The sequence below is a fragment of the Poeciliopsis prolifica genome, unplaced genomic scaffold (assembly GCF_027474105.1).
Source record: "Poeciliopsis prolifica strain line A6 unplaced genomic scaffold, Auburn_PproV2 SCAFFOLD004, whole genome shotgun sequence".
NCBI lineage: Eukaryota > Metazoa > Chordata > Actinopteri > Cyprinodontiformes > Poeciliidae > Poeciliopsis > Poeciliopsis prolifica.
The window spans coordinates 10,021,887-10,048,704 of record NW_026562379.1 but is presented as its reverse complement, the minus strand read 5'-3'; the positions used below and the strand labels follow the sequence as shown (position 1 = coordinate 10,048,704).

At 41.5% G+C, this 26,818-nt stretch overlaps 2 protein-coding genes across 5 annotated transcripts; one reads left to right on the top strand and one right to left on the bottom strand.

The window, feature by feature from the left end:
* Positions 1-834: 834 nt before the first annotated feature.
* On the bottom strand, positions 835-2,851 carry apoa1b (apolipoprotein A-Ib). The gene is made up of 4 exons (XM_055028946.1): positions 2,793-2,851; positions 2,140-2,191; positions 1,902-2,046; positions 835-1,809 (listed from the first exon to the last, which is right to left on the bottom strand). The coding sequence occupies exons 2-4, from the start codon at positions 2,180-2,182 to the stop codon at positions 1,206-1,208; spliced, it is 792 nt and encodes a 263-aa protein (XP_054884921.1). The 5' UTR covers positions 2,183-2,191; positions 2,793-2,851; the 3' UTR covers positions 835-1,205.
* Positions 2,852-9,464: 6,613 nt separating this feature from the next.
* Positions 9,465-26,441, top strand: LOC129358808 (centrosomal protein of 164 kDa-like). 4 transcript variants are annotated; one of them, XM_055027964.1, is made up of 29 exons: positions 9,465-9,628; positions 9,775-9,930; positions 10,010-10,093; positions 11,001-11,112; positions 11,539-11,764; positions 11,998-12,162; positions 12,257-12,382; positions 12,460-12,540; positions 12,648-12,752; positions 14,332-15,330; positions 15,786-15,839; positions 15,939-16,072; positions 17,158-17,685; positions 17,784-17,915; positions 18,307-18,502; positions 18,698-18,775; positions 18,877-18,999; positions 19,100-19,243; positions 19,336-19,419; positions 22,910-22,978; positions 23,054-23,313; positions 23,712-23,882; positions 23,962-24,139; positions 24,253-24,357; positions 24,557-24,656; positions 25,053-25,418; positions 25,504-25,576; positions 25,659-25,778; positions 25,956-26,441. In XM_055027964.1, coding segments are annotated over exons 2-29 (4,908 nt in total). In that variant the 5' UTR covers positions 9,465-9,628; positions 9,775-9,929; the 3' UTR covers positions 26,050-26,441. The 4 variants fall into 4 exon arrangements, with proteins under 4 accessions (XP_054883939.1, XP_054883938.1, XP_054883941.1 ...); XM_055027963.1 differs by having other exon boundaries at positions 24,250-24,357; XM_055027966.1 differs by lacking the exon at positions 9,775-9,930 and having other exon boundaries at positions 24,250-24,357.
* The last annotated feature ends 377 nt before the right edge of the window (positions 26,442-26,818 follow it).

Below are 26,818 nucleotides of genomic sequence, written 5' to 3'. Positions count from 1 at the left end.
TCACTGGGGACCTCAAAGCTGGCCTCATCCATTATAATACTCATAGAGGCATTGACACCAACTAATCAAAGCCGGAAGCACTTTGTTGCATTCAGCCGCAAGAGTGGTGAAGACCTGAATGCAATTCTTTGGGAAGAAGCAAATATGTCATTGTGACTTGTAGCCTTAAGCCCAAGTCGGATTAACATTTTGCACGAAAACAGTTTGATGTTACTGGGTGTGGACAGCTGAGAACGGAAACAATCTGTTTTTATTATTCATAGGGCCAGATTTTCAACACCATGTTAATTGGAGACTCACTTACACATGATGTCCAGCTTAAAGTTCTGGTTTTCCTTAAAGGTTGAATTCCACTTTACCAGTTAGCATGACTAGAGCAAGTTTTTATTGCTAATTTAAATAATATTACAGAAAAGGAAAGAAGTAGTTTGCAGGACTTTAACAATAAGATTCTGCTTGAGAGGCTTTTGCTTCCACGTTTAGCCTCATGTGGCACTTCGATGGGATGGTGTTGATTGTTCCAGCCTGAGGGATCCCAGGCTGTAAAGACTTTCCCCTAATTAATCACAGCATGATTCTGGTTTGTCAATAGGCCGGTTCCCTCTCTGTGATCAACTCATTAATCATTGCTTTTAATACAGCAGACAGGAATAGCTCATATGCAGCTGAATGGCAGTCTTAACAACAACTGATTGTTTTAATATTGTTCTTTTCAGGTGGTCTTTGTAATCAATGTTGACCTGTTAAAATCCTGATCTTGCCCCTATTGCCTGAAAAGGTGAGTGTGATGCTTTTTTAACAAGCAGTTTAAAGGAAAATGACTCCAGAACACAGTTGTATAAACAGTCAGATGTTTATTGAGCTGTATTTTTTTTTTTTATCAAAGCACAGTTACCATAGTTACACAGAGATTCAAGGCTGTGTGGTAATTCACAAGCACTTCATACACAATATGTTAGCAAATGGCATGTAAAGATGAAGACGTGTGCTAAGTGTGTATGTGTCTCTGGGTGCATGCTTGGATTTATGCATGAAATTGCGTGCTCGGAGGGAAGGAAGTTCCGCCATTTTTGTTCATAAGTTAGGCACTAGCTTCACTTCTGAGGTGGTCTGTTTGTGAGGGGGAAGAAAGAACATAAAGACAGCTTCAGTATATCTAAGACAGACAGCAAGGTGAGGTTAGTTAAAAGAAAGATACAGAGGATTTAGTTTTTGTTGAAGGTATCTCTGATGATGGTAACCATGGCGTGGAGCTTCTCCTTGATTTCCTCTCCAAGAGGAGTCAGCTTCTCCCTCAGGGAAGTGATCTGCTCAGCATTGACGCCCTGTGCCTGGCTGTAGGCCTGTCTCAGCTGCTCTTTGTATTCTTCCACGTAAGGGGTAGCTATCGCCTTCAGGGCCTCCAGGCGCTCGACAAGCTTGGTGCGCACGGACTCAACAATGGGCATCAGGGCAGCTTTGGTCTCTTCGACATTGGTGGCTACCTTCTGACGCAGCTCCGCCATAACGGGCTCCATCTTGGCCCTCAGAGCCTCCATCTCGGCGTTCTGCTTAGCTTGGTACTCTGTGACGTAGGGCTCCAAGTGGGCGCGGTACTCCTCCAAGTGCTTTGAGAGGACCTCCCTCAGCTTGGCACGCTTGGGCTCTAGATCAGCTCTGAGAGCCTCAATGTCAGCTGCAATAGAGGCACGCAACTCAGCAGTGGCATCAGAGATGCTGGTAACGACAGTGTCGGTCATAGGGGACACTTGGGACTGCAGCTGCTTGATGTTGTTGTGGACATCCTCCAGGCGCTGAGCCAGGGTAGCCCTGGAACAATATAAAGGTTGAAGGGCTCATGACTAAATAACTGCAGCACTGAAGGAATCATGAGAGAGTCATCAACTAAACCATTTTCTTACTTCAGATCCCGGTATGGAGTGTCATCAAGCTGGTCCAGAGCTTTGATGGCACTTTCCTTTGCCTGTGTCATGTAGACATCCGCAGCAGCCCTGATGTGGGCGAGCTGGGAGGGGGCATCAGCCTGCAGGGAAGCGGCCTGGGAGCCTGAGGTGAGAGGTGCAAAGACAAAACGTTGAACATGTGCAACAGATCTCCTGAGATATCCCAGATTCAGGAAGGAATGTGCCTTCTACTCACCGACTGCCAGGAGAACGGCAAGAGCAAGAGCCACGAATTTCATGATGGTGGTCTAGAGTCAAAAAACACACAGAGAAATGGTGAAAACACACGAAGGAATATGGTCATGTATCCACTAAAGCAGTGTTAAATCTCCTGCCTAAAGTAGACTTATAGGTCTCAAAATTAAGAATGCTTTGCAAAACACTCATCCACAAAGTGACCTAAATTAGCTGGCAGCCAACATATGGCTGTCTATTGGGACAACGTATAATCTGAGTAGATTAGCAAAGCAGTTTAAGTCGATAAAACCCGAACTGTTTCATAATCTTGTTTTAGGGTTTAGCAAGTCAGCTGTCCGGGCTAGAAGACGATCTCAATCCGGATGAATAAATGAGTTTAGAGACATCTTCAAATGGAAATACCAGCTGTAATATCTCCTGAGGCCCAACAGCTTCAACCTGAAGTTGTAATGACAAGAAAGAAAAGTCCTAATGCTACCATAAAAAATTCCACATTTGCATGTTTTAGCCTCTCCTTCAGTAGTTGAGATCTCACAGAAAAGCAAGACTGCAAGACTTTGGAAATTTTAAAAAGTTGAGATGTTTTTTCTTTCCAATCCCCCAGCCTGAAGACCATATTACAGTTGCTAACCCAGTTGCTGCTTGCCTTACCTGGTGGAGTTGGTGACGAGACTGAGCAACTCTAGCCACAGCAAAGTTTTTATAGTCCCCGGATGAGGGACGAGTCCTTTGCAAAGGAGGGGGCGGAGAGGAGGAGTGGAGCAGTGAGGGCTGCGTGTCTCCGTGGAGGTGGACCTCACCCCCGAGCCGTCTTCCTCAGCAGGGGGATCGGGTTGAGGGTTCAACGGTCACATGCTGGCAGGAGATCAGGAACACACGTCAACCGATCTGGCAAAATATGCCCTATATACTGCACATTATCACAGTTCAATACACATGGTAACTTTTACAGAATTTATTCTTTCCAATAAGTTTTGTTTTTTGCTGCTTTTCTTGTGTCTGAGACATCGTATGGTTATGAAAACAAAACTATGCAGACAAAGCCAAGAAACCTGGGATAATAAGGCAAGAGTGATCATTAAGCACTTTCAATTATATCTTTTTTTAACTTCTCCGCATTAGTGGAGATGTTGGAAAGGTGAGGGGGAGGCTAGGAAAGAGTAAGGGAAAAGAGTGAATGCAAATAATTTCACACAAGCAGAAAAGGTTATCTATATGTGTTAGCCAGAAAGCTACATTATTTTTACTCGTACTTCTAAAGATGCTGCCAAGTAAAACAATGACGAGTCCAGAGAGCTCATGGACTTGATACAGTCAGCTTTCTGAAATGCAACAGCATTCAATAAAAAGTTGTGTGTTGAAGATACCAAACACAAAAACACACAAGCCAGCCCACAAACAATTTCATGTATAAAGTATCAAAACAGAATTATCTCAGCATTTAGATAACAAAATTTGTCACTGGTTGAGCACACGCATGCGTGCGTCTGGGTGTGTTTGCATGATGAATAGGTCAAAGAGTTGTGTACTCTGTCCTGTTGTTTGTTGTCCTGTCACCTGTGGACTTTGTCACTCTGGCTTCATGTGATTTGTGGATTTGAAGCAATCACATTATATAATTATATATGTAGATGTGTAGTGCATTCTGATAGCTCTATACTTGTGAGATTGAAATCTGAAACTTCTGGAAAAGAAAGTGAATAACAGCCATGTGTTTTGAGCAGCGGTATCCTTGCAGAGTGGAAGCTGTAGTGTCAACATGGCAACCAGTAGTTCCAGTGCTTCAATCATTGGACGCACTGGAACTACTATCCTTGCATAATGTCAGTCCTATATGGTCGATGCATGTCTTTGTGAAAGCTGTTTCTCTCAAATCGTTTTTTTCTGTGACTTCTCCCTCTGTTCTATTGCAACATCTCCACAGTATGTCTTATGCAACACTGATTGTTATAGCACAATAATTTGAAATGGGAGGCAAATAATGATTGGTAAATACAGAAAATGTGATGAAATATAACTTCTCACAGCTCTGAAAACAATAATTGTGCAGGGCAGTGACAAAACTAAATACTGCTAAATACCACTTGGTTCCATTAAATAACTATATTTTAGATTTATTTGTTGATCATTTGCTTCTTTCCAGTAAGCTAATTGGTTTGCACATGTTGTTTAGACCTAATTTTAAGTTACCTTCATAATTCACAGATTGTCTGATCTCTATCTTCTATCTCTTCCCCTGATTGCATTATTGAGCCAACATTTCAGAGGGCTTGCTAGTTTGATAACTAGACCAACGAGTCGACCTCCTTTTCCCTCCCTCCCTGTCTTGAAACTTTCACCATGCTGTTATCAGCTGTGGTGATTTGTCTGAAACTGATTAACAAAATGTTCCAGACAAGCTGAAAGCTGAAATCTGTGACAGTGGTGGGTGAGGACAGATCGTATGGATACATTTGCATGGAAAGACTTACTTTATTCATTTTTTTATCTAATCAGAAATGCTGAGATGTTCCCATCTTCTTCATCTGAAAAGAAAACCACATTTTTCTATATTTTTGTTTTTCTGGTGTTTCTGCGTCTACTATTTTAAAAATGTCATCAGGTCTCAAAGGAGTGTAAATGCACAAAGGGAAATGAGAGAAAAAATATGGATTTTTGCACAGTCTTGAAAAACTTTGATCGGCTCATTCAAAATTTGCTCGGGATTTCATTAACCTTTTGTAGGATCATAACATTTTTTGAGTAGCTCGGGATCTTGCAAAACTTTAGCAAAGCCATCCAAAAACTAATCTTAAAGATTAAAGTTTCTTAAAGCAACATATTGCTCTGTGACATTTTGCCAAAACATATTCAGAATCAATTCAACTGAATTTTGCTACACCCTCGTAGGTCATGCAAAAGAGATTAGAGGTCTTGTAAAGGTAACTCTGAATCTTGAGTCTTGCAAGACATTTGCAAGCTCTAACATACTGTGGATTTCTCCAAAATATCTTGGTGTTTCAGAAAGTGTTTAATTTTCATCTTTGAAAACTTGTTTGGTATGTTGCAAAAGTGTCATGAGTGAAACAGGCTGTGTCAGAGAGGAAACTTATCTGGAACAATAACCTTTGAGACTCCTTGCAGTGCAGTGCATTGATTCCACATTCCAGGCCGCTCTGTAGGTTACTGCTGTCGGTAATGTTGTTGGCAGAAGAGTTGCTGAACTCCTAATGTGTCAGAAGTGGAAGAAGGTTTGAAAACTTTGATCTGTTTAAAGCAATTCTTCTGTGACTTTAATTAGATCTTATTTGGAGCATAAATTTTTCTCCTGATGAATACAAACTACTTCCATGAACAGATTAAACGATTACACCGGGTTTGCTAAATATTTTATCACAAAATCCAACATTTGGTCATGTGCTAGCTGAGGGTCAAAGGTCATCTCATTGTTCCAGCTGCATCCTTGGTGGAGTGCTGCTCTCAGACCAGCAGGGGTGGTTATCTCAGCTGTAAGCAACAACTTGCTTGCACTTATTTTCCTCCAAAGCACACATCGTTGTAAATCGCTATACCCAAGCCATTTTAACTGTATGGTGTGATTTTGCAATATCACATCTGCTAAGGTCACTTCTTTAATACAGACATTTGTGACAAAGTCTCTCGAGGAGTGCAGCACTGTTGGTTGTAACATCTTGAGGGCTGGAAAGCTTGACAGCAAAGCAAGACTATCCACCCTGAACTCAGATAACCGGAACAAAGTTAAGGAAACTCAAGAGTTACTATTTAATCATAAACTCATTTACCCCTTCATCACACATATTAAGCAAAATGTTTTTTTATTTCTAGAGCTTTTATTAAAAATATCTAGACATAAAAAAGTGATCTTCCATTCTGAGACTTTAGATGTGCAGTGGCCACAAGACAGTTTCATAATCTTTAACCCATTGATATTTGTTTCATTTAAAACACTAACTTTGATACGTTTTAATAATGAAGTTTTGTGTGATAGATCAGCACAAAGTAGCAGTTACTGTGGAGTTTCAGAAAATACTGTAGACACATGCTTTAATCAATAAAACCTGTACATTTCAACAGTCATATCTTTGTAGCCCCTTTAATTTAATACCTCTACACAAAATCTATTGCAGTCACTTCCTTTTGTCCCCTATTTAATGAATGAAGTTCAGATGAGTATGCATAATTTAATTAGAGTATTAATTTTAATCCTGCCCAGAGGAGAAGCTAGATGGATAGGAAAAGGCACATGGCAGTTAAAAGAAATCTAATAAATAAAAATCTTAAAACGTGGTGTGTTTTTAGATTTCCACTCTGCACAGGTCTAATGTCATTGGCGGCCTCTCACAGGTTATTTTCTGCCCTATATTTAGTGGCATGCATCTTCATGTCAGTTCTGACCAACTTCCATGTCCCTGCTAAACAAAGCAGCAGAGCATGATGCTGCCACCTTCATATCTCAGTATGGGGATGTGTGGGTTCAGGGTAATCTATAGTTAGTTTTATCTTGTGCTTTCTGTGGAGTTATTTATTTTGTTTGTTTACTATTTATCCCAAAATACTTTTGGTAAACAGCAAGCATGACTGGTTTTCTTTCAACAATTGCCTCTTATAGAGAGTTCACTTTCTTTTTCCACATGGTGGTATGCTGACAAAAGCAATCGAAGAATACTGAGGATACACCTGGGCAAGTTCTATGGCAACCAGCAATCAGTGAGTCAGTGAGTTGGCTCTTTGATCAGTGATAGGAAACATTATCTTCCCTGTTTATGAGTTTCTGGTGCCATTTGCTGTTCTAGATTTTGTTCCTTAGATAATCGAGTTTATTGACATGGACAGTAAACGTTAGGACTTACTAAAATGAGTACATCATAACCTCGTTAGAACATTTCACTCTTCAAAGTTTGAAGTCTTTCCTGTTCCACAGATCCAAGAGACCAGATTAAAAATGGTGTCAATGACATTTATTTGTATGGAAAAGGTTACAAAGCTGTTCCTGGGCTTTTGGAAAACTACAATACGAACCATTATCCACAAATGGAGAAAACATGCTTGTTGGATGCTCAAAGATGTGGCCAGTCTATCACATACTGCTCGAGTGAGTTGAGTGAGTTCATCCAGAAAGTCATGAAAGGTCATGAGAGACCTGAAAAACACGGTTAAATCACTACAGGCCTCATTGTTTTTAGATAAAAGCATCGTTCGCCATTAGCCGACAAGTTTAGAAAACCATTCTGGGAACTGGAGAGACAAAAAGGAATCTTTTTGAAAAGAGTGTATCTCACTACATGATGCATAACACCAGAGCAGCATTTTTTAACTCAACAGACCTGTAGTAGAAACAGACATTGCTAATGTTTTACCGTAACATCCATCGTATAATTGGTTTATAAATGTGTGTTACAAAGGGCAACCTCACACTGGGATTGTGTGCTTTGCGTAGGTGTTGGTCATCAAAGTTTCAAGGCCTGTTTGTGATTCTAAAGCATTGCTCAAGATGAAGAGGCCATTCACCCTGATATTTAAATAAAACACACACGATAGGGATGGTTTGCGGTCCACCCATGCATGTGGGCGAGTTGGAGCAGATTTTTGGAAACCACTGAATTCTTTCTTGTCATTTTACCTCCACTGTGATTCATTCTGAATTCATTCTGAATCACAGTGAATGAATTTGCATCCACTGCGATTCTGCAGTTCACAAAAGCAGAAATAGTGTAAGTAAAAACTAGGAATTATTTTTTTTTTAATGCAATAAATCACTTGCACCCCATGAAGGCAAAATAACTAACTTTTGCAGACTTACATTTACAATTCAGTTTCAGAGTCAATTATCATTGATAAAGAGCTTCAAAAACGTTTTGTTCATCCACCCACCCATCCATTTTCCATTCCCACTGTTTGAATACATATTGTCGGTTGCCCTCTAGTGGTCAAATCTTGGAATACCATGTAATGTTTGTGCATTTGAAGTGGCAATTCTGCCATCATCTGTGGACCACCAGTCCCGTGCTGATAATATTGATAACAATGATCTTGTATCAGTGGGAAGCATACTGTATTCTTAAAGCCAGAAACTGACTTGATTAGAACTATTCATACCAAAGGCAAATTTAGATTTAACTCTTTTCATCCAAGACATTCTTTTCTGAAAAGAAAGAAAACAAGCACCTCTCAAAAGATGAAAAAGCTATTGACTTTCTTTCTTTTTTTTCTTCAAAATTTGTACTTCTTTTATATCATTTAGTATCTTTTGAGAAATGCCTGTCTCATTTCCTTCCAGAAATAAATTTTTCTGCGTAAGTTGTTCCAAATTGTGTTAACTTGCTTTTTCTTCTGTTAATTCATATCCACAAAAATTGTTTGCATCACTTTAAATTTCACAATATTCCAGTGTGCTACTCACTCAAGTGTGAGCAGCACTACTTCAAAAATAACTCAAATAAAATGAAAGTATTTCACAAAAAGGCTATATTCTGAGAAACTTACAATTGAAGATGGAACCAGACAAGCAAAAAAAAAAAGTAAAGTAGTGTGCAAATTTGGTGTTTTAAAAACTAGAATTAAAACAACACAAATAAATAACATATTAACAAAAGAGCAAATTCAAGCAGAAGAAACACTTTTCCAAATCAAATCTTTTCAGCATAAAACCAGTAAAGCTACTGCTTACAGTAGATAATGTGTATACAGTATAGTATATGCTAGAAGACGTTAAAGTACTTAGAGTGGCAATATATCGTTTTCATTGTAGCCTCTCTTTACCTCCAAATGGCACAACAGACTAAACATCTGAACAAGCTTGAACAAACGAAAGGTCTTACTTTAACATTTGATATTTTTGATTAATATTATTTAATATTATTTAAGTTACTCACAGTGCGATATGAATATCAAAATTGTATTCAAGTTAGAGTAGTGGTACTTCATAATAATATTTTATTTAAGTAAAAGTAAAAGTATGATGCAGTAAAACTGTATTTTTCCAAAAATGTACTAAAATGTACTAAAATTTACTACTCACATGTGTAAATAAATAAATAAATAAACTTCAAGTTTGAGGTGTTTATCAAGACTACTTTAAAGAGTGTAAGAAAAATCTCTCTTCATGTTGATAAAATACAAAAACGGATGCTTTACTCCCATAAAAAAATTCTATACTTCGTATGTGACAATTAAGTTACTTTTTGTGCAATATTCTTTGATATAAATATGATTAAAGAATTTTTAGCCATATCTCTTGTTATGTTATTCCATTCATCGAAACTGACATGTGGAAATTCACCGACCGTCTTAGTGAAACCACAATATCCGAGTTTACATGAAGGCGTCACGTGGGCTCAGCCAGTCAGAGCCACAGGAAACAAGAAAAGCGTCCATGGAGATGATGTTTATATCGTAACCGTTCGTCCATTTTTTGCTTTCTGATAATTCCGCGGCTTTCACGAAGAGCTGGAAACTTCCTGGAACTGTTGAAAGTCCTGATGAAGAAGGTAAGGAAGGTGAAGTAACCGCTACGAATGAGTTATTCTTCAAATACTAAGCCTGCTGAGCTAACGTGAAGCTAACATCGAAGCTCTTCCAACACTCCCCATTCTACGCCATAATACAATATCTCATAAAATGTTTTCTTTCGAAGTTGCTGTTCTGTAGTTGCTAAAGCTGGCGGTTTGGACTCAGTTCGCCTATTTATCTGGTGCTGGTTTTTCCTCTTTGCCTACCTGTGAAGTTATCTCATTCTGTAATCCTATTATTGGCGCAGCGGGGTGAGGGAGACTGCTTTAAAGATATTTTAGTGAGTGCGGTTCCATCTTCACCGTGTTATTCTACGTTAGCATCAGATCTGTGATCCAGCTTTCCTCTTCTCTCTGCAGTGACCATGACAGCGGCTGCTCTCATAGGAGACCAGCTGATCCTTGAGGAGGACTACGATGAGAGCTACATCCCCTCTGAACAAGGTACACACTATAACCTGATTAAATTGATCGCTTTGGAGAGTGTTGGAAAACACACGACTATAAAATCTGGAACAGTTGTAATGTTTATTTGTTTGTTTAAGGATCCCCATTAGTTTCCACTCGCTTCCTGTGGTCCACACCAAACATTACTATTAAAAATAATTTACAAACATTACAAAAAAGATATAACAATATTCCTTGAGACACAGACTAAATTAAATTAAACGTAGAATTCTAATCAACTGCTTCAATGAACTTTGTCCTGAAGGACTCATTTCATCAAATCGGTGTATTATTTCATTGTATATCTAATGGCGTTTGTCTGGATCTCAGTCTAGTTAGTTTGGAAAATTGTCAAATTGCACGCACAGATATAAGATCACTAGACTAATTTTAAATTCACAATTCTAGCAGTTGAGCCAGGGGAGAATTAGAAAAAGGAATAAACTGAAAGAGGAAATAAAGTGTTGATGAATCTTTGATTTATTATTGTTATATTTATATTATAAGTTACATTTCCTCTCCAACTGTCTAAAACTGATTTCTATCTATGTATCCATTTTCCCCATAAGCCATGATAATTTTTTTCCATTCTTCCTATGTTTGTTTTTTTTCACCCTGCTATCATTCCGCAACCCCTTCCTTTCCTCCTTCCTTCCTGATGAATGTTCAACATCTAATTGGAGAAAATGTTCTCTTGATATGCTAGATCTGGTGTTCACAATGTGTAGACGTACATTCCTGTTCATCAAGACTCACTGTTTATCTTTTGACTACAATAGTTTGTTTCGTTCAGTAATAATAAAGTAACATATAATGATGTTTAGTCTTGTACCACAGAAATATTTTAAAAATTGATAATCTTCTGTTCATTTTTTCCCATGTTCTTCTCACTCCCTGTGGTCAGAGATCCATGAGTACGCGACAGATATTGGCATTGACCCCGAAAATGAGCCGGAACTTCTGTGGCTGGCCAGAGAGGGCATAGTCGCCCCTCTGCCTCCTGAGTGGAAACCATGGTGAGTAAAGAAGAAAGATCTTCCCCAGTAGGATTATCCGAGTTCAACAGGAAGTTAGTACAGCAGTACAGTTATTAATTTTTTTGTTTATTCGGAATTTGATAAATGTTAATACACGAAGAATAAGAACATTGGATCTTTCATAGCCGAGAACGTCTCAATTTTAAACCTCTCCACATTAATCAACCCCATCCTGTTGTGTATTTCTTAAGGGAACAAGTTGTGTTTGTTCACTAATTATCTAAGGACATCAAAATAAAGAGGGCAACATTTTAATGCTCACTAATCTTTACCTCATAATTTTCCAGTGGATTATGTTGGTTTACTACCCTATTTTAATTTGTTACGGATAAATCATAGAGATAGATTATGTGCTTTCAGCATTTTCGGCTCAAAGTGATTTTTATCTCTCCTCTTTCGTGACAGCCAGGATGTGACAGGGGACATCTACTACTTCAACTTCTCTACTGGTCAGTCCACCTGGGACCACCCCTGTGATGAGCACTACAGGCGTCTGGTGGCGCAGGAGCGCAAGCGCACCCCGCTCATAGGCGCCACTGGGGGGGGAGAAGCTAAGAAGGACAAGAAGAAGAAGAAGGAGAAGAAGGAAAAAAAGGAAAAGAGGAAGAAAGAGCCACTGAAGACTCCAGCAGTTAGTGACTCCACTGGATTTTATGTTGTACATTTTTAACAATTAAACGAGTTATGTTTAGACATTTCTTTAGGGTCTCGATAATAAGAGACTCACTATTCCCTTTCAACTAAATAAAACTTTAAAACATGAATCCTCTCATCTGATTTGATAAAAAAATTGGGGGAAAATGTTTCATTTAAAACAGTGGGAAGCCTGTCATTTCTTCACTGACTCTCCATCTTTTTCTGTAGGCACTGAGTTCATCTTTAGGGCCGTTACCGTCCCCGCTGCGAACTCTGGCTCCTCTTAGAGGTTTAGACATCTTGGGGCCAGGCCCTCTTTCTGGATCTGTCACATCTGCCAGGGGGACCCTCGGCAGCTCAGCAGGGTTGGAACCTCTCAAGACTTCCCTTCACGTAAAACTTTACCCAGAATACATCTCTCCATTTATGTATTGACATTATGTTTGCTTTAATATAGTTTTAATTTGTTTTTGTTTTTTTTCTTCAGGGTCCTCGAAGCAGTGGGGCAGCGAGTGTTTTAGGCTCCAGGAAGGAGGAGAGGGTTTCACTGAGTTTGCACGGTTTACTTTATGATGATGATGATGGTGATGATGATAAAATCTCTGATAAAGAGGTTGGCTTAATTTTCCAATGCTTTCAGAAATTATTTATTTTTTTCTCCATACAAACCGGACCTGGTCTTATTTCCAGCTGAGTTTCCGCGGATCAGACGGGCTGCTGAAGAACCTCCATTTAGACCTGGATGCTCTTGGAGGAGGGCTGCAGTATGAGGTAGACAGCTTAAGCTCGAGTAACTCTTCAGGAAATGATGTAAAGCTATTTAAAACTCTTTCCTGAAGTCCTCAAGCGCTTGGTTTTTGTGTGCTCGTTTTGATCAGGAGAGCGAGGTCAGTGGTGTGACTCCAGCTGAAGAGAGGACGGAGCCGGAGCTACAGGATTTGGCTCTGTCTGGAGACCACAGCCCCGAACCACCATCCCATCAGGTAAACACGTCATCAAGATTTCTGCTCCCTCTGGTTTGGTGTGAAGTGTTTCATTCGTTCAGGTTGTTAGCTTAACTATGTTAATAATGTTTAGTTACTATTTATGCATTATAGTAATTATAAAAAATGTTAACATTGAGGATTTTTTCTTGTTTGAAAATCCAAAGTATTTTGACAGCACCTGAATGCTGTGCTCAGAAAACTTGTTTTTGATCATTTATCATGTTTTTTTCGCATCATTTGTTTGAATCGTGTCGCTCCTTGCCCTTCATATTTATAACGTTAAAATCTCTCAACCTTTCCTGGACCCACACGTGTTTCTGCAGCTGCTGTGCTGCTGGAATCTGTCCCACCGGTGCAGCTTTTACTGTCCCTTCCACTTTGTCCTCCTGTCCTCCTACTACCATTGTCATTGCTTTGCAGTTTGAGCCGAAGCAACCTTGACTTGTTTGCTTTATCACCATGTATCAGAGACATTTATGAATGTACGTTTGCCTATAATGAATCGTATTTCCACCAATGCCATCTGTAGCAGAGGTGCACAATATAAGAAAAACTGATGCAACTCGGATTTATTTGATTTTATTGGCTATAATGCAGGTTTGGAAGCGAGATCGTAATATGTAAAAGTTGGCCAATGCACATTAAACTCTTTGTGCCTCACTGAAGTAGAGCTGGCAATCATAGTATACCAACAGGGGTCATGAGTTTTGTTTACTGTTTTCTTGAAGACTCAGAATAAATATTTAAAAAGGCTGTGATCAGGACATCTCTGCAACCAGAGATGTGAGGGAGCAGTTGTGAGCAGCACTTACATGAGGATGATTAACAGAGCAAAAAAACCCACCTTCTGATTGGTTGTTTCTGACTGAGCGTGTACTTCTGCAGATTACAGTAGGACCACTGACAGAAGGCAGAGGAGGTTGATTTTTTTCACAGATTATATGTCTCATTCTGTCAGGCACAGAGGCAGTTTTAATAAATATGTTAAAACATATATTCTTTATAAAGGTTACATACAATAGCTTAACTAAAGTGAGATTAGGGTTACTGTCCCTTCATTTCATCTGAACTGTTGTCTGAAGAAATCCCCTACTGCCTGAAATAAAAAGTTCATTCTTGTAAACTACTTACTCTGACCTTTCTTGTTTATGTGAAAAATATGTACAACCACAGTTAAGCCCAAAAATATTTATTCCTCCTGAAGATTAAAATTTTAAGTTATCATTTAATTTGCACAACATCTTTCTTCTGAGTCTTAATCTAAGCAAAGATATGTTGTGGAATATGGAAAAAGCTCAGTTTGATTTGTTTAGCTCTAACATTTGAAGTTTTAGATTTGAAAGAGTGTGTACTTTATTTTTTTTGCTTTCTTTAGTTACATCAGTGTCCGTGGGAATTTCTTCATGTTGAAATTTTGTCCAAGTGTGTTTTGCATGCTGTTGTTTAAGGAACATCACAACCTTTATTGTCCTTCTGTGGGGGGTCACAATCTTTTTGTCTGCCCCGTTGTGTCTCTGCACGCCTTCCTGTATGTTTTGGGATGGATGGCCTCGTCTTCTTCTGCCCCTCCAACAAGGACTCTTTAAAGGGCCGTCACATCCAGCTCTCTGCCAAGGCAGGCAGCAGGAGCCGAGCTAGTGAGGAGGTATCTGAGGAGTCAGAACAGGAGGTGGATGAAGGAGAAGATGTAAAGAAAGTGGATGGAGATGATGGAAAAGAAGGAAAAGTAAAGAAGGCAGAGGAAGACAAGGTAGATAATGAGAATAATGATGGAACAAAGAGAGAGAAGCAAGATAATCTAAGCCAAGAAAAGGACAGGGAAGAAGTAGAAGAGCTTCAGACTGCAAGTAAAGAGAGAGAACTTCATGAGTTGGAGGAGGGAGTCTGTGTGGGCAAAGATGAAGCAAAACAAGTTTCAGAGAGCGCGGGTCACAGCAGGGGACAAGATGAAAAGAAGAGTAATGAGGCGATAGAAGAAGATGTTGAGAGCCAGAATGGTGAAGGCAAGATCAGAGAAGAGAAAACTGAAAGCAATAAAAAGGAGAATAATGTAGAGGAGGAAAATAGAGGAGAGGAAGAAGAAGAACCTGAAATTGAGGATGAAATTGTTGAAGAATGCTTCAGTGTTTCGGATGGGAATGGTAGTGGAAGCGAGAAGCTGGGGAAATCAGATGGAAATAGAGGTGAGATTGAGAGACACATTGATGATGATGAATCCCAGAGTGAGTGTGAGAAGGAAGAAGAAGAGGAGAATCACAAAAGAGGGCAGAAAGGGGATGAAGACAAGGAGGAGGATGAGGGTGAGAGTGACGGAGCTCTGGGGGGTTGCTCCATAAGCCACAGAAAAATGACAGACACCCCGGAGGAGGAGTTAGAAATGTTTGCACAGAGTGAAGGAGAGGGAACCTCGAAGGAAGGAGTGGAGATAGAAGACGAGTCAGAGGACCGAGCTCCAGCAGGAGCATCTGAAAGTGAGGAGGAAGTGGTTGAGATGTTTAGAGCATCATCAGGAGGCCCATCTCCAGCCCAGCCGGCCGGGCGAGGACAGAAGACTCCCTCCTCCCTTCCTGCAGAGGTAGGGTTTTATGTCGCCTCTGTCCTCCTCCAGGCTCCCGGCTCTGCAAGCATGTAGCTCCCAAAGTCCAACTCCAGCACCAGAGGGGCTGAGTTGTGTTGCTGTGATTCTGTCTGGGTGTCATCATGCATGCAAGGAGATTAACCTCATCAAAGGATAATCTGCTTGTGCCCTTGAGGATTGGATTAGAAAGTTTTGGTCCCTGCACCCCATCGGTGGTACAAACTACCCAGCTGCTTTTGTGAGCTGTTCAGTCAGAAATTGGACCTCCATTTCCTGCCACCACCTCCCATTTTAAAGCTTTCCCTTTGCTCTTAGAAATCTTCAGAGTGCAGTTTGCAGCCTTGCTTGCATGTTTGTCCTGTTTAGTCTTGGTGCGGTGTTTGTCTGCGTGCTTCTGTTCATGCATGCTCAGAGCTGTTGCTCTTCCACTGAGTGTGTTTGTGTTGTTACAGGAGCCTGAGGCCAATAAGAACATGGAAGAGGTTTTTTCTTCCTTGGACCTGAAGGTAATGTGATCACCTTGTGTAAAACTCATCACACATACCCCCGGCTGTTTGATTTCTGAAAGTCTCAGAAATGTTATGAATTTTTTTTCTGTCTTTTAGCTGTCACAGAAGGTTCTAGACATCAAAGATTTGTCTGGCACAATCGGTCTGCTGGAGAAAGATGAGAGGGAGGAAACGGAAGATGTAGAGAGGAAAGAGAGCAGAGGAAAGACAAAGACTGAGGCCACCAAGAGGTTATTTGTGAATGATGTTTGAATATTAATGCTGATCTTAGTGAGAAGTCACTTCAAAGGTTTTTTGATCTCATGCTCCCAGTGTTCATTGTACAAACGATCATCACCCTCCTTATACAGAGAAGGTTGCCACTCGTCTGCTAAAATACTTCTTAACAATTAGGCCATGACCTTAACTACACCTTTATGGGTCTCCTATGATCCCTGACATGACGCTGTTGATATCCGTTTCCTTAAGATCTTTGGTTCTATTGGTTATGAGGTATAGGCTGTATAAAGAGAGTATTTTTTTTACATCCAGGTCAACCACATATTGTTAGTTGAAATAAAGTGAGAAGGAGAAGTCGATCCCAGGATATCTCTTGCAGTGAAAATTTTTTCCAATTGGGGTGTACTCAGTCAGCAAAAAATAAAGCATAATTAACATCAATGCTTGTTTTCCAAGCAAAACATTTTACATTACCCTCATAGGCTGCGTTCACACAGAAGGCAGATTCCACCCAAATCTACTTTTCACTGCTGGCTCAGCATTCTAATTACAATCTTTTTTTTTTACCAAAAACAAAGTCCAATTTGTGCCACTTCTGTGTGCGGTACTAATTCTGAGACATGTTCAGATTGTTTTAAAGCTATGATGTCTGAAGAGTGAACATTTTTCGTCCATGTTACCAATCTTCCTTGGTCAACTTATTCAGGCTTCCTGAACACCACAGCCTGGAAATGTCCCATAATAGTTGTAGCTGTCGTTATTGCTTACTGGAACAGTGTTGTCAGACTGACTTTAAAATCTTGGTACAGGTTGCTATGATCATATTGATTAAAAATACCACAGTATTATTGGGTCTTGGCGCTAACACAAATTATTGCACTGAGATCATTTTCACTTTTAGCTGTTGGTGGTCATAATGTTTTGGCTGGTGAGTGCTTCTTATTATGGCAAACGGTTTTTAAGTATTAAGATACAAACTAGGAGTGAGCATTTGTATATTGTTTATTATTTAGCATAAAAATGTATCATAAGAATTTAAATTTACCCTTGTTTCAGGCAACAATGTTTAAAAAAAACTCTCCTGATGTCTCTTTAGTCCACCGCTGCCTGAAGACAAAGTCGAGCCAACGGCTCATAAAGTTGATCGGCTTGTCCTCCACCAGTCCAGCCATTCGCTGTCCAGCTCCTCCGACCTTGAACTAAGATCCCCCAAACATCACAAAACACAAAACCTCGCCGTGACTCTGGGGCTACAGAGACCCGAAACCTCTAGAGGTCGGCCTGGCAGGGCGGTAGACGCCCCGGTTGAAAATACGGAACCGCCCTCAAAAAAACGGGAAAGTTCTCCGGAAGAAGAGCCAAACTGGAAAGGACGAATGGAGAGAGAAAGAGAGGAAGAGGAGAAGGTGAAGTCAGAGAGAGAGAAGAGTATGAGGCCGAAGAGAGAGGAAATGGAGAAGGAACAGGAGAGGCTGAGAGGAGAGTTTGAAGAAGGGCTGGAGGAGGAGAGGGAGCGTTTGTTGAAGGAAAAGGAGGCAAGGATGCGTCTCCTTCAGGAGGAACTGAGGAGGGAAGAGGAGGAGGAGGAACGGAAACTGAGAGAGGAAAGCAAGAATAAACTGAGGTAGGGGTTGGTTGAATTTACCTAACAGTTTAATCACAAACTTACTTGAACTATAATATCTGTGTGCTCTGCTTTTCTTTTTGTCTGTGTATTTCCAGGGAGCTGCGGCAGAATCTTCTTTCTGAGAGGAGAGAGGAGGAGGCCAGGCTGAAAGAGGAGGATGATAAAACTCTGAAGGAGCTACGAGAGTCTGTCAGAGAGGAGAGGGAGAGGCAGCAGCAGAAACTCAGGTCAGACATACATGAAGGAAATATGGAGCACTGAGGACTTCCTCCCTTTTTGCCACGTTACAAGCAAAACGTTTAGAATAGAATAGAAATATCCTTTATTGTCTCACTGAGGGGAAATTCAGATGTAAAAGCAGTATAGGTTCACACAAGTGGTTCCAAACGAGATGATAATATAAGAAAATAAGATCAACAATAATAAAATAATAGTAATAATGTACAGTACATATGAACAGTTTTATGTTAATATGTTTTAGTGGAAATGATATCTTTAAAAAAAAAAAAAAAACATTCTCCAGAAAAACATGAAATGTTTGGTGCACAACTTCAAAACCTTTGTGGTTTTGAGCATCTTTACCTCCACCAGACGTCTACATTGACTCCTCTTTTTAAGGGAAGAGAGTGAGGCGATGTTAAAGGAGACGCACGCTGCCCTGGAGGAGGAGCGAGCGGCGACACGCGACAGGCTGGAGGCTCAAAAGAAGCAGGACATGGAGCGACTCAAGGCGGAGTCAGAGGAGGAGCTGGAGGCCATGAAGAAGAGGCTGGAGAGGGACAGGGAGGAGAAACTGAAAACACTGAAAGAGGAGGTGACAGAGCATGGGGAGCAGTTGAGATAAGATGTATCTGAAACTAGCAATACTGCAGATTTACTCAATGATCAAATGTCAACAATTTTTTTTTATAAATCCACTGCAAAGTTTTAATTTGGTCTGTTTTGATGAATTTTTCTGGAAAAATAAAGAAAGACCAGTTTGTGTTTAAAACTTTTGGTCTGTATAAAGGTCAACGGTTCAGAGAGGAGGAGGGAGCTGATAGTAAGTCCCCGGCCTGAACAGCAGCTGGCAGAGTACCACAGAGAGGTTAGGGAACACACACACACACACACACACACACGCTAATGTCATCAGCATCATCTAAGTAAGCTTTGTGCTGTTTGTGATCATTTGTGCACCCGGTGCAGCTGAGCGATGTGCTGCAGGAAGTGCGGGACGAGGTGCAGCGTGAACATGAGAGGAAGCTGGAACAGCTGAAGGACGACCACCGGAGAGAGATGAACAGCATCAGAGAGAAATATCTGGATGAGGTCAGACTTCAGAACAGCTTCTGATTTGAAACAGAGGCAAATTTGGACATGTTTGCTTCCAGATGATTCTTGATGAAACAGCTACATGCTTGTGTTGTAGGAGACCGCCCAGAGGGAGCGCTTGTTGCATATTCTACAGGAGGACAGGGCGCGCCTCCAGGCGTCACATGACCTCCAGCTGGACAGACTCCGCCTGCAGCTCGATGGACAGATACAGAAGAAGCAGCTGGCTCATTCCCGCAGGGTTAGTTGAGATGCAGGTGCAGGTTCTGCCGGGTTTTATCGTGCCTTTCAAACGATTCCCAAACAATGCAATCATCTTATTTTCTCCTGCAGGAATCAGAGCTGAGGGATCTAGCTGATAAATTGGAGCTGAGAGAGAAAGAGCTGCAGAGCCTGGAAGTCTTGCTGCAGACTAAGGTTTTCATCTAGTAAAACGCAGAGCTTTGCAGACACGTTCAGGCCTGTTGATTTCTCCCAAAACATGTTGTTACTTTACAGCCACTGATGTCTTCTGTGTTTTCTGTGATTTTATGTGATAAACACCACAAAATCTTACTTAAATTAACTTTTCAGGAAGATATAGGAGCTTGTTTTCAGTCAATAATTCTTCTATAGCAAGTACTTTTTAAAATCAGTATTTTAAAAAGTTACTTACTTTACTCCCATTTCTTGCTGAAAAGTTACTTGTTAGTTTTTTCTAATTTTAGTGTATAAAGGTATTTGCACTAGAAACTAAACAAAAAATACTTTTTTTAAATCACTGTCTTTTTATTGAGGTTTTTTTCCTTCCATGCATACAGTTTGTGAATACAAGAAAGTTTTTATCCAACACAGACATAAGACAATATACCAGGGAAAAAAAGCTGTAATTTATTAAACCTTGGGCATTTACCCTGCCAAATGAAAGAAAAAAGTCAAGTCTAGCACATTAATAAAAGTAATAGGAATAAAAATAGGTAATGCCTGAAAGAGGTACAGAAATTTGGGTAGTATATTCATTTTAATTGAGTTAATACGTTCCTCAAGGGACAAGAAAAGGGGCGTCCACTTTATGAGGGATCCCTTCACTTGGTTCAACAGTTGAATCAAATTCTCTTTCAACAACTATTTGTGTTTTCTCGTCACTGATACCAAGGTATGTGACTTTTTGTCTCTCAATTCTAAATGGCAGATTAGCAAAATCTGACATATTAGCTTTGTCAGGAAAAGCTCACTTTTGGTAAGGTTCAGCAGATACCCAGAAATCTGACCAAATTGGCTAAATATATCTGGAGCAAAAGGCAGTGAGGTTGATGGTTTGGAAATAAAAAGTAAAAGGTAATCTGCATAAAGTGACACTTTCCATGTCGTTCCTCAAGATGCCGGATATCTCCTTACTAGTTCTAAGTGCAATGGCGAGGGGCTCTATGGCCGGATCAAAAAGCAGGGGCCCAAGCAGGCATACCTGACGGGTGCCTCTTTGTACTCTAAATGGTTTTGAAGTCTGAAAATTGGTATGAACTTTGGCAGACTGTTGCTGGTATAATAGTTTAATCCATGAAATGAAGTTTCCTCCAAAGCCAAATCTACTCAGGACTGCAAAGATAATCAAACTCAACCCGGTCAAAGGCTTTTTCAGCGTCCAAAGAGACAACACACTCAGCTGAATCTGTGGCGCTGGAATAAATGATATTAAGCAGCCTTCTAACATTAAGATATGAGTGCCGACCTTTAATGAAGCCTGTTTGGTCTTTTGAAGTAACCGATGGTAAAACCAATGGTTTTGAGTCGAAGGGCAAGAATTTTTGGCTAAAATTTTGATATCTGTATTTAGGAGATAGGTCTGTATGAGGTGCACTCCACTAGATCCTTGCCCTTTTTTGGAATAAGTGTGATACAAGATTCGTAAAATGATTGAGGGAGGGATCCATCTTAAAAACAATCAGTAAAGGTGGAGCTGAGCTGCACAGACAGTAAGTCTGAGAATTGTTTGAGAAAAGTCTGAGGGGAGACCAATCCGGACCTGGGCATTTGCTAGATTGAGGCTGTTGCTGGGGAGACTTCTGCCTGGGAGATGGGTTCATCTAACCTGTTCTTGAGTTCTGGTGAAATTACAGGGATGTGAAGTTCAGCTAGAAAATCATCAGTCATGTTAAAATTAGTTTGTGATTGTGAGCTGTAGAGCTCCTCATAAAAGTCTCTAAATGTATCATTAATTTGACCATGACCTGTGACTATACTGCCATCTTGTTTTCAAATTCTGGAAATAGTTTGCCTTGCCCTAGAGCCCTTGAGCATGGATGCTAATAGTTTATCAGGTTTGTCAACATGCACATAAAATTTGGATTTGTTGTGTAAAAGCAGGCGTTCAGCTGTTGAAATCACCCCCTAGGTCCAATGAGTATTTATTGAGGTCAGGTAGGGAAGAAAGTAGTTGTTTAAAAAAATTCTCATCATCTGTATGGAGACCCCTCATGCCTTAACCTGAAAATGGGAGTGAAAACACTTTCCCCTCCAGCATGCCAGGAGACGACCCCACCTGATGCGAGTCTCCTGCAGAAATGCCACATCAGCATTAAATTATTTAATATGTGGAAGAAAAAAAACGTCCTTCTCTTCACTGGGTGGTTTAAACCTTCGACATTCCAACTTGAAAACTTTAAATGCTGACTCATAAGATTTCAAAGTTTGCGTTGACTTTGATAGGTACAGTAGCAGCATGGCAGACAGACAGAAACAAATGAGGTGAAGAAAAATAACAGTATCCAGTAACTAACAGCTTAGGAATCAGAAAAACAGAGCTACCTATAGCAAACTAACCACTGATCCTAGTAGGCATGGAGTCGGTGGAGAACCCCACACAGTGATATAGATTTTGGAGACATAGTTTACTTGCCACCATAGAAAATAGCAATGTAATAAAATCTAAAGCAACCATAACAAATGGCATAGAAAGAGGCTCCAGATACTGTTACTACAGAACAAACAGGTATTAATGGAGCTACCCTTCCATTCATAAAGTCCAGTGGAAATAAGGTAATGTGACAACAGGCTATATTTACGGTCCCTGCTGCGCCCAGAGGAAAAGCAGCCTTTCAGTGTCTTCGGGCAGACAGAGGATGCGTTTGTTCAGTCGTCTTGTCTTTTAGCTTAGCGTTGTCTTCGCGCAGAGCAGCACTTTACGAGTCTTCGAGGCTCGCTGGCCCAGATCCTCTGTTGCGAGCTCTGAAGAGGAGACTCGCTCTGCCTGTTGCTCCAGGGTCTGCCGCACCTGCTCTGTCTTGGAGCTGAGCGTGTTGGCGGAAGATTTGAAGTCAGATTTCAGATGCTCTCCGTGTTGCTGAGGCAGTGCGGTGATGGCCTCCGGCGTTAAGCTAGCGTCCTGCTTCTTGCTTCCTTTCGCGCTCTAAAAGGCCACCACTCGTGGGCAAATAATCAAAAACACTAACCAGGATGTTTTCATGTTGGTAGGCGGCGTAGAATTAGCTTTCTTTCTGTGGGGTGAATTTAGTCAAAAGGCGGGATTTTTCCGGAGCAGTCCGTTGCTACGTCCACCCGGTCCGCATGGCAAACCGGAAGTAAATAAATTATTACGATTTTGCATTTTTGCAGTGAACTAACAAAAAGAGTGGATAATTGTAATATGGACAGAATATAAGACATAGCTTTCAAAAGATTTCAGATTCCCACTTGGATTCATATCTGGACTTTGACTAGACCATTTTAACACAATTGGTTGCTTTTGCGGATGAAAAACTTCACCCTGTGAAGTTTGTGAGACTTGAAGTAAAAACCTGAAGTTGGTGTTTGTGATGAAGCAAAATGTTTAAAAGTTCCAGGGTATGAATACTTTTGCAAAGCACTGTTTTCTCTTAACACAAATCCTAAATCCTGGCTACATGAACTGATCATATCCTCCTCCTGTCAGGCTGCAGATCTTAATCGGAGGAGGAAGAAACTCGGCGAAGACGAGAAAGACTTAGACAGGCAGTTAGAGGTGCGAGTTTTTCTCACCAATTTCTTTTGTTTTTTGTGCTGTCCACCGACTTTGCGTTCGCACGTGTCTTTCCAGGCTTTCCCTCAGCTGGTCCGGGAAAGGGACCAGCTGAGTGAGGAGCTGCAGAGGCTGAGGGAGGAGGTGGCACAAGCCCGAGAGCTCTCGCACAGAGCCAGGGAGGAGAGGGACGAGACCAAGGACCAGAGGGACAGGATGAGAGAAGAGCGAGACAAAGCCAGGGAGGAGAACAAGAAGGCCCGGGAGGACAGGGAGCGGCTGGAGAGCAAGGTGGCGCTGCTGCAGGAGAGATGTGACCGCCTCACCTGCAGAGTCAGGTACGGTACAGATCAGGGTGTCGAGCTCATTGCCGTTTCAGGGAACATGAAAATGATGAATGTCCTCAAAGAGCTATTTATGGCACAATGTATTGATACACATGTTTTCACATTGACGTTATTTGATACCATACAAATAAAAACTGATTTGATTTGACTGATAAAATAAAATTTAAGCACATGTCAGTTATCTTGAAGTTCTTCTTGTGCGCCCCTCTATAGTCTTGAATGACACATAAATAGCCTTGGTGGGCCGGATTTGGTCCGCGGGCCTTGAGTTCCACACAAGTGTTGGTGCAAAACTACCACTGCTGGTTTATATGAAAGAAATAAAAGAATTTTAAAAAATAACATCTAAAAGGTAACTCCTTAAAACAAAATCTCAACATTTTTTTCAGTGAGCTGGAACAAACTCAAGATGGAAGCACTTTGCCCCAATCAGGGCAGAACAAGAATAAAGAAGAGAGAGCAACAGCGCCCTCTGATGACAGGATAGACTCATCATTCCAGGTGGAGGAGTTGGACTCGCCTCTCTCTCCCGTAGCTGACAGCCAGTGCAGCATCGACGAGTAAGCAGGAACGAAACTCAGCGCATCAACCTGATGATTTGCTGAAAACGTAAAATAACCGCGATCAAATTGTTCCTAGGCTGCGTCAGTACGTCTCCTCACACGGCGCCTCCATCCAGAAGACCAAGCAGTTCCTGGAGCGGGAGAGCAGCCGACTGATGGAGAGGCAGGCAGCTCTGCGGGCAGCCCAGACGAGCAGCAGCCAGGACCCCGGCTTCAGAGGACCCAGTGAGGAGAGGATGAGGAGCATCCAGCAGGTGCAGGCTGGAGTGCAACCCTCCCACTCCTCTTGTAAACACGTCAAACATCGGGCTGCTTTTTGAGAAATGCGCCACTGAAAACCGACTGGTGTTTCCGGTTCTGTCAGGAGGCCAGAGACGTGGAGGAGCTTCAGCGGACGGTTCAGAGAGGAAACTCTCTTCTGCGGAGAAAGGAGGAGCAGCTGCAGCAGCTGGAGAGCTCCATGGCTGACGAAGTCAGGAAACCAAAAAAAAAACACTAAACATATCTCCTTTGCTTATTATATACATAATTCTTCTCAGCTGATTCAATGAAAGTTTGAAAATGAAATATTTGGGTCACAAATCTCTCTTTTTAATCTGGCACATTTTGTCATTTGCGTGAGTCCAATTCCATAGTCAACAGCAGCCGTGTTTGTTGGCGTGTTCCTTCAGGCCATGTTTGAGGATTCGTCTCAGCTTCCTGACAGGAAGGTGACGTTTGATGTGACCGGGTCAGACATCAGCAGCGCCGTGGAGCCGCAGAATGGGACAGGTAACACACACACATCGCAACACTTCACAATGACAACGCACTTCAGAATAGTTTACATCATGAAAACATAAAAACATTATCAACACATCAACAATTGTGACTGTATGATGTGAGCGGATCAGAGCGGCGGTCACCTCCAGTTGATTTAAAAGACGAACGTATTTGATTTATACATAGAAATGCATCATTTAGAATTAAAACAAATTCAAATTCAGTCACTGGTGAAAAGTTTTCTGTCTAAGGAAACCCAAACGTTTGCAACAGTCAACAGCGCTGCTGGAATAAAAAGCTTGAAAAACAACAACAATCAGCTTATTGTTTTATTTCCGTCCTGTGTGTTACCATGCTAATAGAGCTTCTGCTTCATCCCTTCATCTCTCCTCCTCCCCTCATCAGGAGATCATCCCACCGTGCCAGCCAAAGTCCAGGAGTTAGCCGAGTCGCTGCAGCACATCTCAACCCAGCTGGACAGCGTTCTGACCGCTCTGGGCTCGTTGACCCAGAAGGAGAGCAGCCCACTCTTCCCCACCTTCTCCATGCCGCTGCCTCAGCGGTTTGGGACAGAGGCGTGGGGTCCAGCTCCCGCCTCTGCGCCCGTCTTCCCACAGGGGCCCAGCCTGGCCTCCAGCTCTTTAGCGCCGTCTCTGTCTGAGAGGCTGTGGAGCGGCTCTGCAGCGCCCCCTCTGTTCAGCACCTCCATCAGCAGCGGGCTGATTGCCCCAGGAGACTTCATGAACAGCAGGTGGAGCCAGATATTCCCTGGTAGGTCAAAGGTCAAATTAAAAGCTGGACATCTGGGCTCGGTTAGTCCCTCCTGTTGGTTCTGAGCAGTTCTTCTGTTCTGCAGGAGCAGCTGCTGACCCGGTGGCCTCCAGCACTTTGAGGACCGTCCCGTCTTATCCATCATACACTCCCGTCAGGTACAGACGCCTTTTGCTTTTGGTCAAACGGTTGATTGCTGCCTGACAGTGAGCTGAAAGTGTGTGTTTCCATGTGTGTTAGTCTTCACAGCCGCAGTCATCAGGTGATGCAGAAATCAGAGGAGCTGGACGGTCAGAGGCTGCAGGGGCTGATTGACAGTAACAAGAAGTGGCTGAACATGCGGAGGAAAGACCCCAGCATGTATCCTTCCTGCAGAAAACTGAGACGCAAAAACTTCGCTTTGGTCTCAGAATATTTTTACCTGAAATAAATTATTAAAGAGAAACAGATCAAAGAGCTTTCAACATTTTCAGATTTCCATTAAGTCAGGAAAAAGTGTTGTCATCTTCACCCGTTGTCTTTAACTCCACCCTCCAGACCGCTGTTCACTCGCTATCGAGCTGCTTCCTCTAACAGACTGGTCCAGCTGGGCCTGGACGACAACAACCAGATCAGAGTCTATCACTACTGAGGTCGTAACTAGCAGTTCTGTGGACTTCGGGTCATTTGGGTCACCTGACGTGACAGGTCAGCAAGTGATGTTTACAAGGACTTTCAAGCTTTCAGCATGAGGATCTTCAGGGATGTAACTCCTTCTCCAGATGGTGAAAACTCAGGCCGGTTTACCAAGTCAGGTCCAGACATGATTTCTTCTAAAACCATGTGCAGGTCACATCTGTCTTTGTACCACTGGTTTTTGTAAAGCGCTTCTATAAATGTTTTTAGATATTTCAACTTTTGGAGAAAAATACATTTACTAGCACTCTGCAGTGTTTACTGACCAGTAACTGCTGCAAACCCATATTTTGTGCACGTCGTGTGTAATAAATATTGTATTTTCTAATAAATGTTAATTTTTATACATTTTCCGTTTGCCCACGCCTATAAAAGTGATTTGTACTCCTTGAATGTCTTCACATTGTAACTAAAAACTTCAATGAAATGTATTGGAATAAACCCAGGAACAGCAAAAACTCCGGCAGAAACCAGAGACGGCATGGTGACTCTGGAGGAGCTACTAAAGGTTCATAGCTCAGGTGAGACTGACAGAATGGGGAACTTAAAATATTTATCCTTTGACAAAAAAAAAAAAAAAAACCCTTAAAATGATGTTTTAAAAGTTGTTTGTGAAGAACATAATTTTCAGTCTGTATATGTGTGAAGGTGATGGACTTTGCACGTATACAGGCAAGGAACTCTTGGACCATTTTCCATCTACTTTGTGTTGCTGCATCCCATAA

Coding starts and splice junctions, on each gene's coding strand:
- apoa1b (XM_055028946.1), bottom strand. CDS start 2,182: ATGAAATTCGTGGCTCTTGCTCTTGCCGTTCTCCTGGCAGTCG. Junction 2,047..2,139: donor TGCCGTTCTCCTGGCAGTCG/GTGAGTAGAAGG, acceptor CTCTCACCTCAG/GCTCCCAGGCCGCTTCCCTG. Junction 1,810..1,901: donor ACTCCATACCGGGATCTGAA/GTAAGAAAATGG, acceptor ATATTGTTCCAG/GGCTACCCTGGCTCAGCGCC.
- LOC129358808 (XM_055027963.1), top strand. Junction 11,113..11,538: donor CCTCCTGAGTGGAAACCATG/GTGAGTAAAGAA, acceptor CTTTCGTGACAG/CCAGGATGTGACAGGGGACA. Junction 19,244..19,335: donor AGCTGGCTCATTCCCGCAGG/GTTAGTTGAGAT, acceptor TTTCTCCTGCAG/GAATCAGAGCTGAGGGATCT.